This window comes from Halichondria panicea, chromosome 13 (assembly GCF_963675165.1).
Source record: "Halichondria panicea chromosome 13, odHalPani1.1, whole genome shotgun sequence".
NCBI lineage: Eukaryota > Metazoa > Porifera > Demospongiae > Suberitida > Halichondriidae > Halichondria > Halichondria panicea.
Genome location: NC_087389.1, coordinates 5,382,844 through 5,406,641, shown reverse-complemented (window position 1 = coordinate 5,406,641; position 23,798 = coordinate 5,382,844). Strand labels below are relative to the sequence as shown.

General features: G+C 42.5%; 4 protein-coding genes across 7 annotated transcripts; 3 read left to right on the top strand and 1 right to left on the bottom strand.

The window, feature by feature from the left end:
• Nucleotides 1–387: 387 nt before the first annotated feature.
• Nucleotides 388–8,920, top strand: LOC135346355 (POC1 centriolar protein homolog A-like). 3 transcript variants are annotated; one of them, XM_064543947.1, is made up of 16 exons: nt 388–1,302; nt 1,469–1,633; nt 1,861–1,952; nt 2,367–2,475; nt 2,958–3,136; nt 3,255–3,327; nt 3,551–3,593; nt 3,662–3,744; nt 4,149–4,268; nt 4,554–4,943; nt 5,395–5,940; nt 6,269–6,445; nt 6,574–7,503; nt 7,661–7,774; nt 7,962–8,159; nt 8,631–8,920. In XM_064543947.1, the coding sequence occupies exons 1-11, from the start codon at nt 1,291–1,293 to the stop codon at nt 5,497–5,499; spliced, it is 1,371 nt and encodes a 456-aa protein (XP_064400017.1). In that variant the 5' UTR covers nt 388–1,290; the 3' UTR covers nt 5,500–5,940; nt 6,269–6,445; nt 6,574–7,503; nt 7,661–7,774; nt 7,962–8,159; nt 8,631–8,920. The 3 variants fall into 3 exon arrangements, with proteins under 3 accessions (XP_064400017.1, XP_064400016.1, XP_064400018.1); XM_064543946.1 differs by having other exon boundaries at nt 7,613–7,774; XM_064543948.1 differs by lacking the exons at nt 6,269–6,445; nt 6,574–7,503; nt 7,661–7,774.
• A 246-nt stretch (nt 8,921–9,166) lies between these two features.
• On the top strand, nt 9,167–10,698 carry LOC135346358 (uncharacterized). Its single transcript, XM_064543953.1, has 3 exons — nt 9,167–9,311; nt 9,717–9,914; nt 10,372–10,698. Exons 1-3 carry the CDS (start codon nt 9,230–9,232, stop codon nt 10,584–10,586), a joined length of 495 nt encoding a protein of 164 aa, XP_064400023.1. The 5' UTR covers nt 9,167–9,229; the 3' UTR covers nt 10,587–10,698.
• Nucleotides 10,699–10,933: 235 nt separating this feature from the next.
• Nucleotides 10,934–15,326, top strand: LOC135346966 (NACHT, LRR and PYD domains-containing protein 3-like). Of its 2 annotated transcripts, none has more exons than XM_064544745.1 (6): nt 10,934–11,127; nt 11,403–14,301; nt 14,356–14,439; nt 14,504–14,614; nt 14,749–15,149; nt 15,207–15,326. In XM_064544745.1, the coding sequence occupies exons 2-6, from the start codon at nt 11,599–11,601 to the stop codon at nt 15,214–15,216; spliced, it is 3,309 nt and encodes a 1,102-aa protein (XP_064400815.1). In that variant the 5' UTR covers nt 10,934–11,127; nt 11,403–11,598; the 3' UTR covers nt 15,217–15,326. The 2 variants fall into 2 exon arrangements, with proteins under 2 accessions (XP_064400815.1, XP_064400814.1); XM_064544744.1 differs by having other exon boundaries at nt 10,936–11,127; nt 14,350–14,439.
• A 27-nt stretch (nt 15,327–15,353) lies between these two features.
• LOC135346965 (tubulin monoglycylase TTLL3-like) lies at nt 15,354–23,748 on the bottom strand. The gene is made up of 19 exons (XM_064544743.1): nt 22,894–23,748; nt 22,481–22,645; nt 22,057–22,284; nt 21,518–21,724; nt 20,924–21,139; nt 20,425–20,553; nt 20,139–20,253; nt 19,774–19,890; nt 19,382–19,548; nt 19,077–19,138; nt 18,912–18,978; nt 18,519–18,673; nt 17,907–18,021; nt 17,447–17,499; nt 17,278–17,394; nt 16,825–16,930; nt 16,476–16,623; nt 16,291–16,355; nt 15,354–16,133 (listed from the first exon to the last, which is right to left on the bottom strand). The coding sequence occupies exons 1-19, from the start codon at nt 23,743–23,745 to the stop codon at nt 15,465–15,467; spliced, it is 3,753 nt and encodes a 1,250-aa protein (XP_064400813.1). The 5' UTR covers nt 23,746–23,748; the 3' UTR covers nt 15,354–15,464.
• Between the last annotated feature and the right edge of the window lie 50 nt (nt 23,749–23,798).

The window sequence follows — 23,798 nt, the reverse complement described above, 5'->3', positions numbered from 1 at the left end:
ACTAGAATGTTTTGCAAGCATCAAACATTTGCTTTGCTTTGCTTTGCTTTTACAACACAATCTTGAGTTGGTTAAGATGCAGGCTCTCTACTACGTTCCTCAATTATGTGCATTAGGTCATCTCAAGTTAAATTGGACGTTCTGCCAATGAATTTAGTAGCCCAAGTGAAGATTCTCACCTCTGTACTTTTAACTCTGAATTTTTGCTATTAAACATATTTACACTTATGTCTGCAAAAATTATTATAATAATTATTATACTAGTAAATACATACGATCCTTGCCAGAACGCAGTAGTTAGATCGCAAATGGCTGATCATGATTTGGCTCATTCGCAAAGGTTTTTCACCCGCAAAATATTCTGTAGCTTTGTTACCCCGGCCTTAATTCGAACAGAGATACAAAAGAAAGGGGATTGGAAACGAAATTTTTACGAAATTTTTGCGTGAAGCATTCCGCGTTATAGGGCGTGGCTAAAACTACAAAGGATTATATTTATAGTCAGCATGCTCATTACCAGTCTTGACTGCTCTACAATGTGCTGTACATAGAAACAGTGAAATTGATCATTTTTAATGTTGATTTTTCTAAAAAGTAAAGAGAATTTAGCTCTAAAAAGTCGACTAAGCCATGCAGCCACTATTACTAGACAAATAAATGCTATGCAAGAAGAAATAGCCTTTACTATGAAGTCGTAGGAGGGACAGGCCCGTGGCGTGTCTAAAAGTATACTAAAGCAGTTTGAAGGACTATACTGCAAACGTTTATGAACAGTACAGCTTATCTATAGCATGAAGCCATTCTATGTAGCACTTAGATACATAATAACCAAGTCAAGCAATGTCCTTTGCTGTTTTGACTTCACAGGAGGGACAGAGAAAAGTTGACATAGAGTAATTCAAGCTAAACTCAAAAAAATTGGAAACAGAGTAAAGACAACGGACTTAGAGCTTGTCAGTGGTATAAGCTTACTTCTCTCAAGTATCTCCCAGGCCCTGAGTGATCTCTAGTGGATAGGAGAGCTAGAAACCAGGGATATAAAACTTTTCCATGTAATTATTTGCGAGCGCAATAATTACACGGAGTGCTTCACCGGATGTCAGTCCTTTTACATAGGGCGTGGGCGGTCGTTTCCAATCCCCTTTCTTTTGTACATGTATCTCTGATTCGAAGGACTGCCCTAAAAAGGTCAAAGGTCATCTCACATGCACTCTATTTAAATCAAACGGCAAATGAATAACTTAATCTTGCAGCTACAAAAAGATATACAACTAACAAGAGCTTTAAAGAATGGCTAACATGGTAAGCAGTATGAACACGTTACAAAGCATGCATCCTATATATTATATATTATGTACTGTACTGTCATACTATCATTGTGTGTTCAACCTCTGCATGTTAGTATAGTACAGTCTATACGTACGTACCTACATGTATGATTATATTATCTTTTATATATCTACCTCAGGATGACCCAGCTCTGGAGCGTCACTTTAAGGGCCACAGAGACACAGTCACCAGTGTATCCTTCAACCCGAACATGAAGCAGTTGGCTACCGGCTCCATGGACTCTTGTCTCATGGTCTGGCACTTCAAGCCACAGGCCAGGGCCTATCGATTCGTTGGTCACAAGGTGTGTGAGAATTTAATGTTACGTGTTGATACCATTGTTACAGATGTGCCTAGAACGTGGTGGTAATTTTTAATCCTCATCTTAGATTCAACAAATCTATAGCTATAGCCTGAAAAAACTTTTTTGTCTAGTTGTTGTTATTTACATCCCTGCATGAGTGTATATTCAGACGGTAGTGAGGTTTTATGTTTTATAATCCAATTTGCCCCCCCTCCTCTCTTTTATAGGATGCCATTCTCTCGGTGGCGTTCTCTCCCTCTGGACAACTGGTGGCCTCTGCCTCTAGGGACAAGACTGTTCGACTGTGGATACCCAGCGTGTAAGTGTGTGTGTGTTTGGAGGGGGGTACATGTATTACCCAGCGTGTCAGTGTGTGTGTGTTTGGAGGGGGTACACGTATTACCCAGCGTGTAAGTGTGTGTGTGTTTGGAGGGGGGTACACGTATTGGAACGAGGCTAACCGGGTTTGATGTTCCATACTACGGAATGCACATTATTTTTTGATTTTTTGTTTGTTTTGAAGAAATATAGGAAGTGAAATAGGAAGTAAACAATGTTTTGAAAGTGTTGGAGTTGATGTATATTCCATTGTTATTGTTGTGTTGTGTGTACATGTTGTTATTTACAAGTGGTGCTTTGAGTGAATTTACCACAACACAATACAACACCCCCTCACACCCACACACACACCCTCACCCACCCCCTCACCTACACACACCACACACACACACAGCAAGGGAGAGTCGACAGTGTTCAAGGCTCACACTGCCTCTGTGCGCTGTGTAGACTTTGCCAGTGACAGTCTATCTCTCCTCACAGCCTCTGATGACAAAACTGTCAAGGTACACATTACATTGATGCCTACCTAGGAAATGGTTATGAGCATGCATGGATACAGTACATGTACTGTCCTTTTAGAGCTTAGCAACAATTCCACAAATTCTGTCGGGTACTGAAAATGCAGTGGTGAGGCTTTGGCTAATTATTTTGTGTCAACAAGCTCATAATTATAGTGAATGGTACTTGTACCCGGGCTGCACCCACACTTTGTAAACAGCCACTGAAAATAGACTACATCCAGGTTTCATCTAGTGGGGGGGGGAAGCTTCCCTCCCAAAATGCTCAGCTTACTCCAACCATTTAATGCTTAACTGTACATACCTTACATACGTATTTTCAAAGTGTTGTGATCCATGTTTACAATTAGTCAGGAGTGAGGTTATAGGCCAACATTTTTTGTCATGCTATCATGAGCATGGTATTCCTCCCCCCCCCCAACCTATGAATCTTGGATGGAACCATGAGTCATGTAATCGTTGTGCAGGTGTGGAGTGTCAGTCGTCAGAAGTATCAGTTCACGTTGAGTGGGCACAGTAATTGGGTCCGTAGTGCCAAGTTCTCACCAGATGGTCGCCTCATTCTCTCGGGGAGTGATGACAAAACAGTGCGACTCTGGGACCGTACCAACAAGGACTGTGTGCAGACCTTCTATGAGCACGGAGGGTGAGGGGTGTGGACTGTGTGTGTGTGTGTGGAGTTGGAGGGTGTGAGTGTGTGTGTGAGGTGTGGGTGGGTGGAATGGTGTGCTTAAATTTACTACACACTGTATTTTCACTACTAGGTTTGTGAACACTGTGGCCTTTCATCCTGATGGTAACTGTATCGCTGTAGGAACCACTGACAACGTTATCAAGGTACTTTATAGAAATAGTTGATCAAAGCATAAAGCTTTATAACAGTTTCAGAATGCATTTTTTAATGTGTAGTAAAATTAAACACTTTAGATTCAAGTTACATACGTACCCCCTAGCTGATTTGCTGTCATTTCTTACAAGCTACAAAATTTGCGCTAAAAATTGAACATCTAAACAGTTTTATGTGAATCTGCTAAAATTAATTGCCTGTCGTTTCCTGCAGATTTGGGATGTGAGAGTCAACAAGCTTCTGCAGCATTATTCTGGTAAGTCACCATGGTTACTAACCACACCCCTCACAATAATTGGACGCACTCTATCCTCGTACATGTAGCTCACGGTGGAGCAGTCAATGGGTTGACCTTTCACCCCTCCGGTAACTACCTCCTCTCAGGATCATCAGACAACACTCTCAAAGTGAGTCAACACAACACACTGTGTGCATTGCTGTAGCCGCCAGTGTGCTCTCCACCTTCAAACTGTAGAAACATGCACTTAATGTTGATGGTTTGAATTCGTGCTCTTGCTAGCGCTCAAACTATTGGAACCCTCCTTTCAATACCCCTAAATCCGCCACTGGTTGTAGGCAATGCATGGTAGAGTTAATATCTTCTTCATTACTATAATTATACTATAGTGATCCAATTTTTGCCGATATTGGGCCATGATTTTGAGCATGAGATCTGTTTCTAAGTTAAAATTATATTCAATTGTTGTACATTCAAGTAAAAACCGTGCACACGTATACTACTGTAATCTAAAGCTGTGCAAATGTAAGTTCAGAATTGCAATAATTTATTTATCTCTCTGTCTCTCTCTAGATATTTGATCTGGTTGAGGGTCGTCCATTCTACACCCTCCACGGTCACAAGGGCCCGGTGATGGGAGTGGAATTCTCACCCTCTGGAGAATTCTTCTCATCCGTGGGAGCAGATGAACAAGTGAGCCATTGTCTAGTTTGGCATGTAACGAAAAATTGGTCCTACGACTTACTTTTCTTAGTTATATATACATGTATATGTACATGCATGGGTTTCTTTTAGTTGGTGCATGTTCTTCCGCTTGGAGGAAGTAGACTGTCAATCACGCCCTGGCCTTAATATAATTATAATTTGGAACCCACTTTTTGCAACCCTGGTGCATGTTCAAACGATAGGTCTTGTTTTATATTAGCAGTGTAATTGACCCCTCCCCCTTTCTTGTCTGGCACGCCCCCCTCTCTACAGGTACTTGTGTGGAAGACCAACTTTGACAAAGCCGACTACAAAGACACTCTCCACTCACATGGCAGGACTCCCGTCCCCTCACGCCCACACACACACGACCCTCCAAATGTGGGGATGGTGGTCACAACTCATACACATCAGAACAAGCCACGCCCACAAGAACTGGACCCCACTCGTACGCCCACAGATCGCATGACCCCTGTACCACACGTCGTCAACGTAGGGCCGCAGATGTTCCACAAACCAACCCCACAATTCATTGAGCCCACCCCCCTAATAAATGGAGGTGTGGACAAGAGTGAGACCACACCCCTCGAAGTGATGACAATGTCCCCACAGTTGACCAACACCTTGGAACACATTGTGGGACAACTAGACATCCTGACACAGGTACATGTACATGCAGTGAAGGTGCTTGCAACTTGAAAGTGTACAGTACAAGTATAATTATGTTCAGGGGTGCATATAAAGTCGTGTCTTAGAAAATGTTGCCTTCTAGTATTGATGACGAACTACCACCCCCCCCCCCCCCACACACACCACTCACATACACACACACCTCACATACACACACACCTCACATACACACACACCACATACACACACACCTCACATACACACACACCTCACATACACACACACCACATACACACACACCACATACACACACACACACACCACTCACACACACACACACACACACACACACACACACACACACACACACACACACACACACACTCACACACACCACTCACACACACACACACCACATACACTCACACACACCTCACTCACACACACACCACACACTCACTCACACACACACACATACACACAGACTGTGTCCATTCTCGAGGAGCGACTGACAATGACAGAGAACAAATTAAAGGAATGTCTGGACAACCAACAAAGAATAACTCTGCAGATACAACCAACTAGCTAGCATAATATCACACACTACACAACACACACACACACACACACATGTACACACACTATCTCATTGTACATGCACATAATTACAATGTATATTGCTTTTTATTATCCTTAATTAATATCCAATTTATAACAGTCATTGTGGCCTGACCTCGATGAGTGATTGGCATGCATGTTTCGCTTTCGCTCAAAAAGAGTGTTATAATTATATAGAAGAGGTTGTGTATAATTATTGTTGGTAAATTAGCTTCCCCTGCAAGCAAGACATGAAGACCTAAAAGCTACACAGTATAATCCTCGACTGAGAGGTGAGGCTAATTTATGAGACTAGACCAGCCCCACCCTCCTTGAAGCTGAGGTCGAGGACAGTGAGTGAGCATGTCTTCTTCTATGATCAGCTCGGTTGGTCTGCTCTCCCTTCTACTTGTGCTCGCAGCTAGCTCACAGAGTAAGTCCAGTGTCTACCATAGTCTAGCTAGATGTAGAATGGTAGGAGATACTGAGTCATGCTGAGCTCGAGCCATGCAAATGTACAATCTCCGTTTATAAAATACTTATGTGACAATGTCAAAATACATACATGTACCAATACTCACAAATGTGTGGTATCTACCTCCAGGCACTATAGGAACGTTAGCGATCAGGTAATGTCGCTATACGAACAGCTTGAGTTAACAGTTCAAAGGAATTAGCTGATTCTAACGTTCGGGATCTAGATCTAGCTAGTTGAATCTTCTGAACCCAATTTAAAAAGTAAATCACTCCCTCCTCTGCAGAGTCCCCTTCTGGTTATAGCCTGACATTCTTACTCACGGTCAACGATACTTGGTATCCGTGTCTACAGACGGTCAAGACTCCGCCTCTCAAGCCGGACCAGCTGTGGAACGAGACCCAGTCGATAGTTGTGGGAAAGTGTGACCATGGACCACTTACATTCACTATTGCTGATAAAGGTGTGTATGTGTGAGTATGTGTGTGAGGGGGAGGCCCATAATTATGTGAGGCGTATAATCATGACCCAATTAATTGCTGTAAATTGCATAATTATATTATTATAACAATTTATCGTTCCCACCTACAGGCAACGGCAAGAGCTCTGTCACGATTACCTTCTTCTCGGTATTAGGTGCATCACCCCCGTCATGCAAGATAGAATGGAACTACAGCTACAAGGAACCAAAGACGACCGACCCCACCGAGTCACTGCTACCCGGCTGCTTCCTTGCTGAATCCAGGGAGGGCTATCACTTGACCTACTACTGGTTTCACATCCTGGACTGGAGGCTCTGAGGGTCCCCTCATAACTCTATGCTTTGTGTTATGTACATTACTTTATATGTCGTGCTTTTTTGCAAAATTGACCTTAGGCCACAACAAGAGGTAGTTCTGTTTCTGGTCAGGTTGCTTGCCTGATTACGTGAGGCCAGGAGGGACAACAGCAACTGAGCCACACATATTTGCAGTGTCATCACTTTTTTATTTTTCACAGTTTGTCTTTAAAAACGGTTTACAACACAATAATAACATCTAAATAACATACAGGAAGAGGTATTTTAGGCTTTGGCAACCAGAACATTGAACTGAGAATTGTCTCTATATCAAACACCTATAAATTATGTCATTGCACTAGCTTGAGCCATTGTACGTGCTCGCTCTGTATCAAAGCAAAATGAGACCACATAATTATTGTTTTAGCATAATAACATCTTTCACTGCAAAATACAAGATAGTATAATACATTAATACAAGATACAAGCACTAGCTTACTGAATATTGAAGTGTTGTATAGGTGCTGTACATGCAATACCCACTCAACCTAAAGTGAGTGGGTGTGGTTTGCGCATGCGCATTAGGTGTGTTGCTGAAAAAACAGCCCAGTGAAATATTGAGCGGCGGATGGACCAGAAACAGAACTACCTCTTGTTGTGGCCTTATGAAAGAACTGGCAGGAGGGAGGTGGACTGTAGTTGTGCAATGCGCTGTTTGCACAGATGCAATCCTGGTATCCCTGGTGAATTCCCTTACCTAGATCTAGTGTGTGGCATAAAGATGTGTGTGGGAAATTAAAACTGTAGTTGGGAATACATTATTCATCAGGAGTGCATGAAATTGCTATTTAGAAGGGGAAAACCTTGCGAGCAAGACCAGCCCCACCCCTCCTTCCCCAGGACAAACCTTCTGCTATCTGTATAGATCTACATGTGCAGAAAAGATCATGTCTTCTTCTATCAGCTCGATTGGTCTGCTCTCCCTTCTATTTGTGCTTGCAGCTAGCTCACCAAGTAAGTCCAGTGTCTATATACTAGCTAGCTAAGCTTACTGTTGAACCTGGTCTAGATGTAGAATAATTCTACATCTAGACCAGGATAATTATGTGATTGATTGTATTATTTAGCTACAGGGAGCGCAAGTTTGGGGACCTTCTGAACTCCCAATTTTATTAATCACCCCCATCCCTCCCCCCTGCAGACTCCCCCCCAAAAGTGACGAGCGTAACATTCCTACTCACAGTCAACGATACTTGGTATCCGGATGAGTACCACAAGAAATGTCTACAGACAGTCAAAACTCCACCCCTCCTGCCGGACCAGCGATGGAACGAGACTCAGTCGATAGCTGTGGGGGACTGTGACCAAGGACCACTTATATACACTGTCACCGACGAAGGTGTGTATGTGTCATGGAGGCAGAGGTCTGTATAATTTTTTATTCAATCTAATTTGAGAAAGTACCATGGTCTAAAGGGAGAAAAAGCCATATTATGGCCCCAACCAAATTTTGCACATCATTTGAAAGGTCTCTTTCTAAGCCCTTAGAAAATCATAAAAGTTGTTGAAAAATTGGATCAATAATACTAAAGTTATGGACGGTTGTTGAAAGATGTTTAACTAGGATACACCCCCGTTTACTTTCCGGAGCTTTTTTAGTTGCCATAACTTAAATTGCATCGTCAACTATTTTATGTAAGCTTGGAAGAGACCCTTTTCAAATGATGTCATCAATCTTCAGTGCATACATATAATTATTGTTAGGCTCAAAATTCAAAATGATGCGTATGTTCTGTGATTGGTCGAAATCTACTTAATATTATTAGTCAAATTGTGTATTTTAACTTCAATACTTTCCCCCCCCCCCCAGGTAACGGCAAGAGCTCTGTCATAGTAACCTTCTTCTCCTCGGTGATAAACGATGCATCGCACCCGTCATGCAAGATAGAGTGGAACTACAACTACAAGGAACCAAATACGACCGACCCCACTGAGTCACTGCTACCTGGCTGCTTCGTTGAAGACTCCAGGGAGGGCTATCACATGACCTACTACTGGTTTCACATCCTGGACTGGAGGCTCTGAGGGTCCCCTCATAACTCTATGCTTTGTGTTACGTACATTACTTTATATGTGGTGGTTTTTTTTTGCAAAAATTGACCTATGTTAATTATCCAAAATTAATACCAGGCAGTGATGCATGGGCAAGGAGGGAGGTGGACGGTAGTTTTGCACATGCACTGTTTGAACAGATGCAATCCTGGTATCCCTGGTGAATTCCCTTACCTAGATCTAGTGTTTGGCATAAAGATGTGTGTGGGAAATTGTAGTTGGAAACACATTTATAGGATCTAGGAGTGGATGAAATATCACAATTGCATGATCTTTAGCAGGGGAAAACCCTGCGAGCAGGACCAGCCCCACCCCTCCTTCTCCAGGACAAACCCTCTGCTATCTGTATAAATCTACATGTGCAGTGAAGTCATGTCTTCTTCTATCAGCTCGGTTGGTCTGCTCTCCCTTCTATTTGTGCTTACAGCTAGCTCACAGAGTAAGTCCAGTGTCTACTAGCTAGCTAAGCTTACTGATACATTTTTAATTAACCTGGTCTAGATGTAGAATAATTCTCCTACAATTATTGTAGGAGAGATAATACTGAGCCGGCCATGCACTGACCTCTATTTAATGTTCATGTCATAGGTATAGGAGTTAGTTAGCTGACAAGTCTAACTTTTAGCCTCTTTAAAAGGCGACCCTCTAAATAAGCGACACTTGGACATATATCACCATATAAATTCATTTTTTTGTGTACATTAAAACTCTACTTTTGCAAGACGTAACTATTTAAAACTGTAAACTGTCGCTTTAAATCGAGTTTTTACGGTATTTAGCTATAAAGTTTGGGGACTTCTGAACTCCCAATTTTATTAACCACCCCCATCCCTCCCCCCTGCAGACTCCCCCCCAAAAGTAACGAGCATAACATTCCTACTCACGGTCAATGATACTTGGTATCCGGATGCGTACCACAAGAAATGTCTACAGACAGTCAAGACTCCGCCCCTCTTGCCGGACCAGCAGTGGAACAAGACTCAGTCGATAGCTGTGGGGGACTGTGACCAAGGACCACTTCTATACACTGTCACCGACGAAGGTATGTATGTGTAAGGGAGGAGGTCTGTATAACCGTTTATTTGGGCGATCAAACTAATTTCGAGAAAATACTGGTCTAAAGGAGAAAAACCAAACTATGGCCCAAACCAAATTAATGTTGCACATCATTTGAAAGGTCTCTTTCTAAGCTATTTGAAATCATAAATGGACAGTTGTTGAAAGATGTTCAACTACACCCCCCGTTTAATCAATGTCTCTAGAACTCTTTTAGCACCATATAACTTGAATTGCGTCGTCAACCATAATTTTTATGAAAGCTTGGAAAAAGACCCTTTCCAAATGACTTCAATGCATACATAATTATAATAATGCATTCAATAGCTGTCAGATTTACTTTTCCAAAGGTGTGTTTATATGCGTATGTTCTGTGATTGATTGAAATCTACTATAATTAGTCGAATAAATATTGTGTTTTAGCTTCAATAATCCCCCCCCAGGTAACGGCAAGAGCTCTGTCATAGTAACCTTCTTCTCCTCGGTGATAGAGGATGCATCGCACCCGTCATGCAAGATAGAGTGGAACTATAGCTACAAGGAACCAAAGACGACCGACCCCACTGAGTCACTGCTACCCGGCTGTTTCGTTGCTGACTCCAGGGAGGGCTATCACATGACCTACTACTGGTTCCACATCCTGGACTGGAGGCTCTGAGTAACTGACACTGGACACTGTTTCTCTAAACTTGATTACTAGCTGTGAGATTATTGTGTACATGTATATATATACTTAAAGTATAATTATGTGGTGCTTTTTGCAAAAATTACCTCCTCATGAAAATGTAATGACTGCATGCGTGTGTTTGTGCACATGCCCTGCATGTTTATACACAGATACAATCCTAGAGTGAAGTCCCTGGTGAATTCCCTTACCCAGATCTACACATGTAGTCAAGTGGGGGAAGGTTGGTTAAGGCATAGCTATCTTGGTTAGGGTTAGGGTTCCGGTTAGAGTGGCTAGACCTGGTTTGCATGGGGAATCACCAGGGACTAAGCTGTGCAGTTAAGTTTCTATAAATACAAGGAGACTATTATTTTAGTCTCACATCTAGATCTATATAGCTACAGACAGATGCATCCCAGTTGGTACTAACTCCGGTCATCTCTGATGTATTGACGCCTTGTCAACTGCCAAACCTGCATGAAAGCACAGTTTTAACCTCCTTCTTATACAGTGCACAGCTGGGTGCAGCACAGTGAGTTATTTAATCTTAGCGTAACTATACAGTCAGTCTATAACATTGATACAGTAATACACTCTCTGACAGTGTACACATTATTACACCCAATTATTGTACGTGTTGTGTTTGTAGCTGTCTAGCTATATAGCAGTATAGTGCAATAATTTATACATTGCAATAATTTAATTTTGTTTTACATGTATATGCAACATCTGAAATACATTATAATAATTATTAATTTGCATGTATATGCAACATCTGAATTTTTTAACACAAATTCATTTGAACAGGTCTGAGTCTTCTTTTCCTGGTCACGGTCTTCCATCTACGCAACTGCATTTGTACATTCGCATTGATTTTGGCTACAACTTTGAACGTTTAAATTTTCGAGCCTGCATGTATATTTCGAAACACGCTTACGATCATTAAAATAAAGCTTCGAATATTAACTGTATATTGTACTTACAACAGCCACTATATTATACTATGGAAGAGATAAATAGTTTTGTCTTAGGATTGAGAGAGTTGTACAGAGAGAGACGTAGTAACAATGTGAACGAATGGCCGCCAGTTTCTGGAGAGAAGCTTATTGAGTTGCAGTTAGTGCAGGCTGAAAAGAAAGAAGGATTTAGAGCCGGCTTGCCGCAACATGGAGTAGCAAGAGAGGAGCGCACTCCTATTATATACGGTGAACTGTTTGATATCGAAGAAGGCAAGAAACCAGTAAAGAAGCTCATCATTGAAGGCAATGCTGGGATCGGTAAAACCACACTGTGTACCATGCTTGCTGAAGGGTGGGCAGAGGGCAAGATCCTGACACAATTCGACTGTGTTCTGTTGCTTCCTCTTAGAGAAGAGCTAGTGTCATCTGCAAATTCTCTCCTTGAATTGCTGAACTTTTTTCATGAGAGCAAATTAGTTTGCTCCACTGTTGCTGAGTACATAGAAAGGAAAAATGGAGCAAAAGTCCTTGTTATTGCTGATGGTTGGGATGAGCTAAAATCAGTAAAGCAATCCAATAAGTCAAGCTTTCTGTACAAGCTACTTTTTGGTCAGTCTTTTCGATCTTCTTCTGTTCTCCTCACTTCGCGACCTTCTGCTTCAGTACCTCTTCACAGTCTCACTTCAGTTGACAGATTCATTGAGATAGTTGGTTTCAATGAGAACCAAATCAAGCAGTACATAGCTTGTGAATACGAATCATTCCCAGAGAAAGCTTCTTCTCTCATCAAGCAACTTGAAAGCAATCCCCTCGTTCAAACTGTGTGTTCTGTGCCTCTCGATTGCGCCATTGTTTGTCATTTGTGGCACACTTTAGACCAAGAGCTTCCTAGTACGCTAACTGAGCTGTACGCCCTTGTTGTTCTCAATGTAATCTCCCGTGAAACCAAAAAGAATGCTCCTGTTGGCTTGTCACTAAAAAGCTTTGATGATATCGGTGATAAAGAGTTGGAAGATACATTTTGGTTGATTTGTAAGTTTGCATATGATAATTTACAACAAGATCAGATAGTGTTTTCTGAAAGGGAAGTTAGAGATCTTCTTCCAGATTCTGTTGGCAAATACCTTTGCTTTGGTCTGCTGCAATCTGCACATTATCTCCGACCCACTGGCCATGGTTTGTCTTTTCACTTTGCTCACCTGACCATTCAAGAGTTTTTGGCCGCTCTCCATTTTTCTTCTCTATCCAATGAGGAGAAATTGAAGGTATGTGAGGCTCACGTCAGGAGTGATCGATTCTCAATGATGTGGCGATTTGTGTTTGGTCTGACTTGTAACAAGCAAAGAAGCATTTACTGTGAATGTAGAAAAGTTATTTCTTTGGACGATGTGGTGATTGATCGAGTTTTGTCTGCTTCGCTTTGGAATCTTTTATCGATGTGTCACTATGCTCTTGAATCTAGGGATGAAAACATCAGCTTGAAAATTGCGTCAGAACATTACATAAATGGTCGGTTTCATCACTGGGTCAGTAATTATTTGACCATAGCACACACACCTCACGACTGCCTAGCTGTTTTCCATGTGCTTCGTCATACTTTCCATTATCCGGAAGTGTGTCTTAATTTAGGTGCTTGTCGCCTAGGGGATGAACAATTAAGAGAGTTAGCTAGTATTCTCTCTAATAAACGCAGCAAGCAGCTACAAGTGAGAAAGCTTTATTTATATGGCAATCTGATTTCAACAAAAGGTATCACTCATCTATTTGAAGAAGCGTCAGCTTCATTCTCAGATCTTAAAATGCTATTCTTGAGCTTTAACAATATCGATGACATTGCACCATCGCTAAGGATTTCATCCTGTAGCACCTTACGATCGCTTATTTTGTCGAATAATGTTCTTGTATCGGAGTATACAAATGGTATTCTGTCATTAGAAAGTGTAATACAAGAAGGTTTATTGGTTAACCTCAAAATGCTGCACTTATCCCACACCCTCACTGACGATGCCGATGTCAATGGAGCTCTACTGAATGCACTCTTAACAGCCATTGCCTCTAATTGTGCGCAGCTAAACGAATTAGATCTTTCTCATAACAAACTTGGTATCCCTGGATTATGTGCTTTAAGAGAAGCTCTGCCATCATTGGTAAAAAAAGTAAACGAATTTCAACTTGATCTAAGTGACACTAATCTCACAAATGAAGTTATATTAGTTCAATGGGCTACAAGTGATGAAGAATTCAAATTTGGCAATTGCAAACTTTCACTTATTCTCAGCAACAATTCAAAACTTGAATGTGATGGTGTCTTAACAATTTTGAACATGCTCGCAAGTGACCTCTGCACACTTGTCAAACTTTATCTCGAAAATATTGATTTCAATACTACTGAGTTATTACATATTTATCCACAGGCTGTTAGTAGCTTGCTGCGCCTCTCTCTAAACCGCAACAATTTCAGCGGCGACCAAGTTCTCGTATTAATACATTTTCTTTTGGCTTGCACATCTTTAGAGTATCTTTACACTGTGAATTGTTCTATTAGTACGAGTGAAATCAGTACAATGGTGGCTCATCTTAACTTGTCTGATCGTAGTATAAAGAGTCTCAAATATTGGTTTTTGGATATGAATGCTATTGATGATGATGGTGCAGCAATACTGAAGGAGAGCAAGCAAGAACTCTTCCCTGGTCTAGTTGATATTTTTCTCCATGGAAATCCAGTGAACAGCGAAAAACGTTTACAGGTAATGTTTTATAGCACATAATTACTGTTTGTAATTAAATTTTCACAGAAACAGAGGCCAACTGTGAGTAATCTCCACACGAGTCTCATTGAAACCCTAGCTAATTGGAAGAAAACAAATTCCGCCCCAAAGAAAGAGGTAAGATTAATAGCTTTGCTATAATTATTTATATAGCATTAAAGTTTTACTGTTCTTTTTATAGGTGATATCAGAATTTCAGTCATCTATAGAAGACTTTCTGTGGATGGTGCATGATCAAGTGGCCAACCAACCACCTTCATCATGTGATACACCAAGTGGCTCTCCATCTGAGGTTAGTTTCTATTGTTATAACTGTATCAAATATGGAACCATGCATGCCTAGACACATGTACATGAGAATTTCAGATATCCCTGATTAACTATTACATAGTAAGTATGATCTCATGTGTGCACGCATGCATGCAGGTCCGTTCTGCAAAAATCCCTAAACTGTTGGCTCCATTTGCTGATGTTTGCCAAGGATTTCTAAGCCAGACAGCGGTGACCATATCAGAATTGAAGGAGCGTACAAAAGTGACTGACTCTCAACTTGACACTGAAATTGAAGAGACTGACATGTGGGACCTGGCAGCTCACTTTGATAATGTGGAGACCTACCCTGTGATGCTGGGGCTGAATCCTGCTGAACAGAAAGATGTTAAATATGCTTTGTTTACCAATGACATGCAAACAGCAATTTTTTACGCTTTACAGTTGTGGAGAGAGCATAATTCATATGCAGCTACGTACCGAGCACTAGTGGACATTGTACTGAGAATGGGAAAGAATGAACTGGCTCAGAAAGTCTGTGAAATCTGTAAGCAAAAGTGAGTGATTCTATAATACCATCTATAAACTAATTATAATTATGCTTCCTTTTTTAGGTTGAAGTAACCTGGCATCCACGTACTTCATGCATATAATTATCGTTATGCAACAATTATTATTATTATTATGTAATGATATCATGTTTTCCATACTCATAATGAGTGACTTCGATTCCATGCAATTAAACAGCATGATTATCAATATTAAGTGTGATACTGTTATAAAAAATTAAAATTGAATTTCCAAAAAATGAGATGGTTGGTATCACAAGAGCATGTCACACACAATTAAGTTATAAAATTATACAGTTCCTGTTATCTGTTCGGCAATGGTTTCCTAGTGAACCGCACGACAGGATTGACATTTCCAGTGCTAGTACTGACGGCCATCCTCCCTCCTGCAGTGCTCAGATTGTTGGGAATGCTCTCTCCTAGTCGCACCTCGCCTAGTCCACTCTCGGTAGGAGGCCTGGGTCGGGTTGCCATCCTCTCTCCTGCAGTGCTCAGATTGTTAGGGATGCTCTCTCCTAGTTGTACTTCGTCCAGTCCACTCTCGGTAGGAGGCCTGGGTCGGGTTGCCATCCTCTCTCCTGCAGTGCTTAGATTGTTAGCGCTGCTCTCTCCTAGTCGCATACCATGACCACCCAGTCCACTTTCGGTAAGGGGCTTGGGTCGAGTTGCCATCCTCCGACGGGCACTCTTGAGTGGCGTATGGGCCTTGGGTACAAAATCTAAAGTGCAGCTGGTGATATGGGGGGTGGCTAAATGGACGAGGTTATCAGTTTTGTCCGGAGGGGTGTTTGGTTCTTGTTTGGTTTTAAGGTCGGCTTTGTTAGGGGAGGTGGTTGGTGGGTGTGGTTGAATGGAGGGTTTACTGATGGTTGTACCAGTCTTGCGTATGAAGGTGTGGTCTCGTGGTTTGGAGATGGACGAACCTTGGACCCACAGTTGCATTCCAACATACGAGGGATGATCCAGTTTAACCTGTTGTGGGGGGGGGCGTGTATAATGCTATGACAGCGAGAATAAATGCATGGCCATAATGTATTGGGCACGCTAAATCTAATCAATAATTATTATGTATGTACAAGAACTAATGTGCATTATCTTGCTTGGGTAGACAATATCCCCATAATTGCACCTGTTTGTATGCCAACTCAAAGCCTCCAGTGTCACTGTTCTTATCATCACGTCTGTCAACCACAACTGCAGGAGAGAAGAACAAATAAATCTCAGACCACACCCACACCCACACACACACACACACACACATTATCCTCCTACCTGCCACCCACACCATCCACCCGCCTGCCCACACCTACCCACCTTTCAGAGTGTCCTCCAGTACGGCGGTACACAGCCGGGCAGTGACGGAGGTGCTCAGGCTCATGGCAGGGCTGGAGTTGACCTCAATGAGCCAGGGTCGGTAGTCACTGGTGATCATGAAGTCTGCCCCATACAGCTCAAATGAACACTGCAAGGAGAGGGAATACAGTGGTGTAGAGTGTTGAATTGCACTGCTACATTGTAGTACGTTGTATGTTATTATAATTATCTGCGACCGTACTATTAATACTGTACTTCTTGGAATGTGTAAGTCATACCAGCATGCCTATAATTATATAATTATGCAAAAACATATAGGCCTGTACTCTCAACATGATTCACTATGTACCTTCCGGTGCTCTATCTCGTCCTGGGTGACCTGCAGCACGTGTACGAGGGCCTGCTTCATACCAGGGTAGATGAGCCCCTCCCACTTGTCACCCTCACCTATAGATCTGTGAGGCAGTAAGGACAGTGAGCTAGGGTAAGGATTGTGCATCCACTATAGTACACACTTAGACTACTGTCTGTTTAGTTTGTGGGGAATAACTTATATACAGTTCAACCCTTGCAGTGGCTGTAATAAAGGGTGTCCTGCTAATAACACAGGTGCAATTCAAAATACGTGCTATGGATACATTGCGTGGTATCTATTTTCTGTATTACAGTGCTCATAGTGTGGCAATCGATCATCACAACTATTGTAAGATAACTACATGTACTTGTAGTATAAACAGACACTTTAGGTTTCACGTACTATAACTTTATAAGCTACACTGCACACAAAAAGAGTTACACTCACTCTAGGTAGTCTTTGAAGGTAGCACTGTCCCACATGTTGTCAGGGGGAAGGGCCTCGGCTCTACTTGTACTGTTGGTATAGTTACGCTGGATACTGTTGTTACACAAGTGGACACTCCTGCACATTATGAACGAATTGTTATACTATAAAATTAATTAAGGGGACTTACTCGTCCATGTCGTCCAGTGTGTAGGTCTGTGTGCAGAACCTCATGTAGCAATCCTACGAGGGGAGAGGGGCAAATAATATAATATGGATGAGTGTGTGTACAGTTATCACCATTGAGAGAGCCAGCAGTAATAATAGTAATAATAGTAATTATTGGCTGTAATAAGAGGTGGTCTACTAACACAGGTCTAAACATAATTATTATGCTATAGGGAGAAACTTTGGGGCCAATTAACCTGGCTGTATTACAATAGAGGGTGGCCTAGGCCTGCACGCTTATAGGTAGACAATGGAGACTTTAACCTGGCTGTAGGGTTACCTGCCTCTACATTATACATGTACATGTTACATGTATAGAGTGTGGGCAGGCTTCACTGTACTGTACAGTATACATGTACATGTATAGAGTGTGGGTAGGCTTCACTGTACTGTACAGTATACATGTACATGCAGTACCTCACCTTGTATATCCACATAGTGAGTGGGTTCCAGTCGGTGACGAGGAACCATTGTCTCACATCAAACTTTGTCTCATAGATGAGCAGTGGCCGCTCTATGTACTTCTGTACCACCCATCTGCAAAAGAACGAATAGGATCAGTTGAGCTTGCACATTCACATACAGCCATGTAGATACGTACGCCAAAGCAAGCAGTATTGTATACATACAATTACATGTAGCTAGTAAAAGAAAAAGAAATGTTACAAGAGTGGTTCCAAAAGGCCCAAGATTTTTTGCATGCCTTACCACAATAAAATTACGCAGCCAATCCTAGTAACACTGCGAATGTTTTATGGCATCTAAAAGGCTGTTCAAATGCTAAAACCAAACGTAGAAAGTTGGTTTCCAAAAAATGAAAGGTTACAGTATAATGATTTACCTGCATGCTCACATTGCTCAGGTATTCATTTTTATTGGCTACAAAAACTATCATAATTATGTACCTCACAGCTCTTTTGATACAGAGACTTTACTTCAAACTCAACAAAATACTGATTAATGCTTTAAATTTCACGTAATACATACAAGCATCATACTTTCTAGTCTGACTCGGAGAGAGCACATGCACTTACTTTCCCTCCTTCTTGACAGAGCTGGTGACGAGGCTGAGGATGTCCTCCAGGTTGTTCATACACATGATGCCACGCCCCCTGGACAACGCCCCCGGCTTCACTATCCAGATGTTCCGAGATCCATCCATGTGCAACTGGGGACAGTACACCTCAATCTGAGAGGAAGGGGGGAGGGGCATAAGCAGCAGTGTGATAATTAAGTGGTGGATAAGGGCGGTGAATTGTGTGATTGAGATAGTGGGAGACAGTAGGGAAGAATTCTGCTGTACATGTTTACAAGTGTCAACCTTTAGTAGTGGTATATAATTATTAGTGACTACGTATACACAAGTACAGTGTATATTGTAGCAGACCTGTTTTACAAGTTAGGTCAACTGTACTGACTGAACATACTTCGTCTAACAAGTCGTTGGCCTCTGAGATGGCAGAGCAGTCAGTGATCTTGACCACACCCCTCTCACTGTACAGGGGAGGGAGGTGGTAGAACTGTATAATTATGTGCACTACATGCATGGTGGGCCCACAATAATTATAACAATGATATGTACATGTACTCACAAAACCATTTTGTAGAAGTATTTGATGAGCAGGCACCATTCTGTCTCCGTCAGTCTGTGGTGCTGTGGAATATAGGGGGAGGCAGTCAGGAGCTAAGTAAGCATGTACCCATTAGATATGCTACATGCATGCAGTGTATGTATGTACATGTAGTTAACATAGCAGAAGAATAATTATTTGCATGCTTCATTCGGTAAGTACATATCTGTAGCTAAAGATCAAGGAACAATTATTCTATTGGCTATACTTGTAGAAATAGCTTGGTAGCATTCAAACAAATGCCTCAGGCATACTAACAGTCTCACCAGCAGAGTCTGAGATCCCTCAATATCGTCATGACGTTTGGAGCTGATGTAGACACGAGCAGCTCTAGTTGCGAGGGCCAGTCCCTCTCCACTCAGTACTAGTCTGGGGCCGAGTGTGGTCACAGTATGGGACACACCACTCCCGGCAGTGAAGGGACGATGTGGAGCTGTGTGAGGGATGGAGGTGTGAGGAGTGTGGGTATGAGGGGTGGGAAGTGTGAGGGTGGTGGTGTGAGGAGTGTGGGTATGAGGGGTGGGAAGTGTGAGGGTGGTGGTGTGAGGAGTGTGGGTATGAGGGGTGGGAAGTGTGAGGGTAGTGGTGTGAAGAGTGTGGGTGTGTGAGGGGATGCGCGTTGAATACATGACTTCACTGTATATACAGCGGAGCTCACATATTGCAGGTGAATGTTCGCCCAGAGTCAATGAGAGGGGCTCCACCTCGTCACTGGTGGTGTACTGGGTGGAGATCATCTTGAGAATACAGAGGGCAGCCGTCATCCTGTAGTCATCTGGAAAAGATGGAGGGAGGGGAGTTCAAAATTAATTTCCAATATTTTCAGGAGAAGAAGAAGGCCACCCATGAATATTACCATCCCTACCCTAACCAAGAGAGGGGAAAACTGAGCTCTTCCCCTCCCCTCTTCACGTTAAGCATTATTATTCAAGTGTATCTCGAAGAGTCCCCTCCACCCACAATCTATAAATCTGCCCCTCCGGCTCTCACCGATGAGCCTCCCACAATCTATAAATCTCTCACCAATGAACGTTTCCTTCTCCTCATCACAGGAGAGCTTGTAGCAGCGTGGGAAGAACGAGTGGTGATCCGTGTCTCCGAACCAGACCAGTTGACGCAGGTTAGAGCACAGGCCCACCTGAGGGAGGGGGTGGGGTTAGTGGGAGCTTAAACATGCATTTACCACCTCAATCAGTTTTATACCAACTACATAACTGTATGCATTAATTATAGCTTGCATGCATGCATAAATGCCTCCATAATTAATTATGTGTACAAATTGATATTATGTTCTAGCTCTAGCTCTCACCTTGGTGGTGAAGGAGGAGGCCTTGATAAAGTGGTTGATGAGTGAGTCCTTGTTCAGGTGATGGTGTGCCGGGTCGTATCTCTTCAGGGACCACACAAAGTTGGGCACTGCATTACGCAACGCTCTAGACTGCACCGGGGTGGAACAATGGGGGATATTCAGTTGATCATTATTATTCAATTTTGGGATAAATAGGCTAAAATAAATGTGTACTAAATTGTTCATGGGAGAGGAATTTAATTATTGCAACAGTGGAGCCTCTCTTAACAGTCATGCACTCTTAAAGAAAGGCCAACGTCGATATAGTGGCCAGGCACCCGGGTCCCAAATGAACATTTGTGTAGAAAACAACCCCTCAATAAAGGCCACCACTGAGAAATGGCCAAAACTATAGTCCCCAAGTATACAGGGATTCCACTGTACACAGCTATTAAACAGTTAACCCTTAGGTTCCTCACCATCATGGAGCTATTAAACAGTTAACCCCTAGGTTTCTTACCATCATGGAGTACTCGTCCTCATCGCTATACACCTCCTCCTCCTCTTCAAACTCGTCACAGTCAGAGTTGTCTGATGCCACGCCCCCCTCTGACTTGTGGGTTGCCTTCTTTGGACTGGTGGCTTTACGATAGTCCTGCTCCACCCACCCCCTCTTACGCAGCCCATGACGAATCATACGATAGGCACCATCCATTATAAGGAACACTTTCTTAGCCTGTGATAAAGTGAGATTGACTCTACATGATAATTAACTGAAACCAATGTTAAAGGAACTGGACAAATTTCTATTGAAAAGCTATAGTCACAGTCATAATCTAAACACAGCATTAGATAGGTACATGTACATGTGCATGTATTAATTTCAAAAATCTACAGAATGCATTTTTTAATACAACCCTAACTCAAAGTCAGTAGCTATCAAAACACATCCATGCTTTTTTTTACGCGTTTACGAAACCAATCAGTGATCTAAACACAAAGAACTACAAATTGCGTATTTAATGCACAGTCCTATATATCTCAAGTTATGAGCACTCAAAGGCCAGTGTCTCGCGTTCTAGATACGTACGTACTGTACTTTACATGAGCTCACCTTGACAATTCTCCCTGATTTGGTCTTCACTCTCTTCACTCGATCTCCATCACACAGAGCTGAGAACTTTGCACCCTCCAGTATCTCTTGCTCCCCTGACAACTCCCCCCCAGGCTGTTGGGGCGAGGAGGACTTGCTCGTCTTGACCTTACGCAGTGGCTTGGTTGACTTAGGAGGACTGCTGGCTGGGCCCTGGGACACGGGCTCCTGGGAGCAGGGGTGCATGGTGGTGAAAATACTGACAAAAGTGCATAGACTAGTAGCCCAGAATCTGATTGTACCCTAGTGCTGACTACAGCAGTGCCTATGGGCTTATAGCTAAACAGTATCTACACATGTCATATAATTATTATATTTATACATGTACAGTACATGTACATGTAGCTATGCACTTGAACACATCAATATGGTAATAAATTGGATGTCTTATTATTAATTTGCTTGTTGATCGAGGCTATATCTCATCTAGTTAGCCTATATTAAAGAGCTACTGTATATACTAGGGCCACCCCAGGCACACACGTAATGTATACATGTACCTGTGGGCTGGAGCTTTTGGATCTGCACTCTTCAGAGGGACCTGTACTGGAGACCGGAGACGGTGCAGTGAGTGAGAGCCTGGTGGGTCTGGTAGCTTGAACAGGGTCTGATTTGGTGGACTTAGAGGCCAGTTTCTTGGGGGAGGGGCAGTTGGGGAGGGGAGGGACTCTGTGATTAGACTTTACGAGTCTCCTACTGACAGGGGGTGGCTTGTACGCCTCGTCAATCTGCAGTGAGTACATGTCACAGTAATTAGTACAGTCCATTCGTAGTAAATTTAGAGAGCATTATTTTTGCAAAAATTGCGTATAATTCTCACATTATGCACTACATTGGGACTATAACAGCTGATCTTTATTAGTGGGCTCCACTACAGGATTAATACGTTAATGCGTACTAGTACATACATGTACAGCAACTCACATTTTTCTGTCTTTTCTCCATGTACATCTTCTGTCGAGAGTGGAAGCTGGTTCCCAGGGACCGTGCTATCCTGAGGCTACGCACTGACACCCGAGGTTTGAAGGTGTACTCTGACAAAGCCTCCGCCCTCCGAGCCATAGCCTGTTCAGCTAGTCTGGCTTGAACCTGTGGAGAGGGGGGTGTATATTAAACTGCATATTTTGGGAGCCTATCTGTGTCACGGAAAGCTATACGTATACATCGATAGTATTTTAAGATCCTATTGAATAATGCTACAAGCTCTTTTAAATTAATCCTCTTACAAGCTCACGTTTTCTTTCATTACAAGCTTGTTTAATTATGTTGAACAGTAAACTTAATGTGACTGCATGGATATAATGCACATGTATATGTACCACTACAATCGTGCTCACCTCGGGCATTTTAGCTGCTCTCTCCTGGGCCATTTTAAGGCTGACGGGGTTCAGCTTGGGTGCAAAGGTCAGTCTATGATCGTAGGGGTCGGGTAAGTTCTTCCTAGCCTCTAGCAACCGGTGCACTACTGGAACAGAGTTTCGAGTGCTTTTAGAGGCCAGTTTCAAACTGTACTCATTTAGATGTGGTCGAAATGTCAAATCTTTCTCGAAATCACAAACTATTCGTTTATGAATTGGACTCTGTGGACTTTGTGAGTTGAGTGATTTACTTCGAGAGTGATTGAAACCAGCTTGAGATTTTGACATCAACTGACAAGTGTGTGCATGACTGGAGCTTCTGTAGCGTTCTGTCTTTGGTTCTGCGTATAAAGTTGTCACAGGCTGGTTGGATAGCTGATCGTTGATGCATTCGCTCGTCTGGTGAATGTCAGGTGTTGAGGCACACAAAGGTGCATCGTGCAGCAAGTAAAGTTGCCTTGCATTTATATCAGCCTCAGCAGCAACGGATATAAAATTAACACCACATTGTTCTAAAGAATCCTTGCAATCACGAGCTGAGCACTCTACAGGTTTCCACTTCATGTTAGTTGATTGACAAAGGGTTAGTCTTGGTAGCTCCAGACATCCCTCACTGGCACCAGCGATAGCTTCCTCCCCCAGTGGGTGCACTAGCAGGTGTTGTCCTGAGAGCAACCTCTCACTAGTTAGGTCTATTTGAAGCCCTTGCAGTGCTTGAGGATGCTCCTGGCTAATAATTGCAGCCATTTTTAGTAGATTGTTCAGTTTTTGATGCCCATTTTTCTCTTGTTTTCTTCTTGTTTCAGGGAATATCCCCATGTATCGCAACATGTAGGTACATGGTTTCTATGGTAACAATTATCATTCAATGGTTATTATGCGTA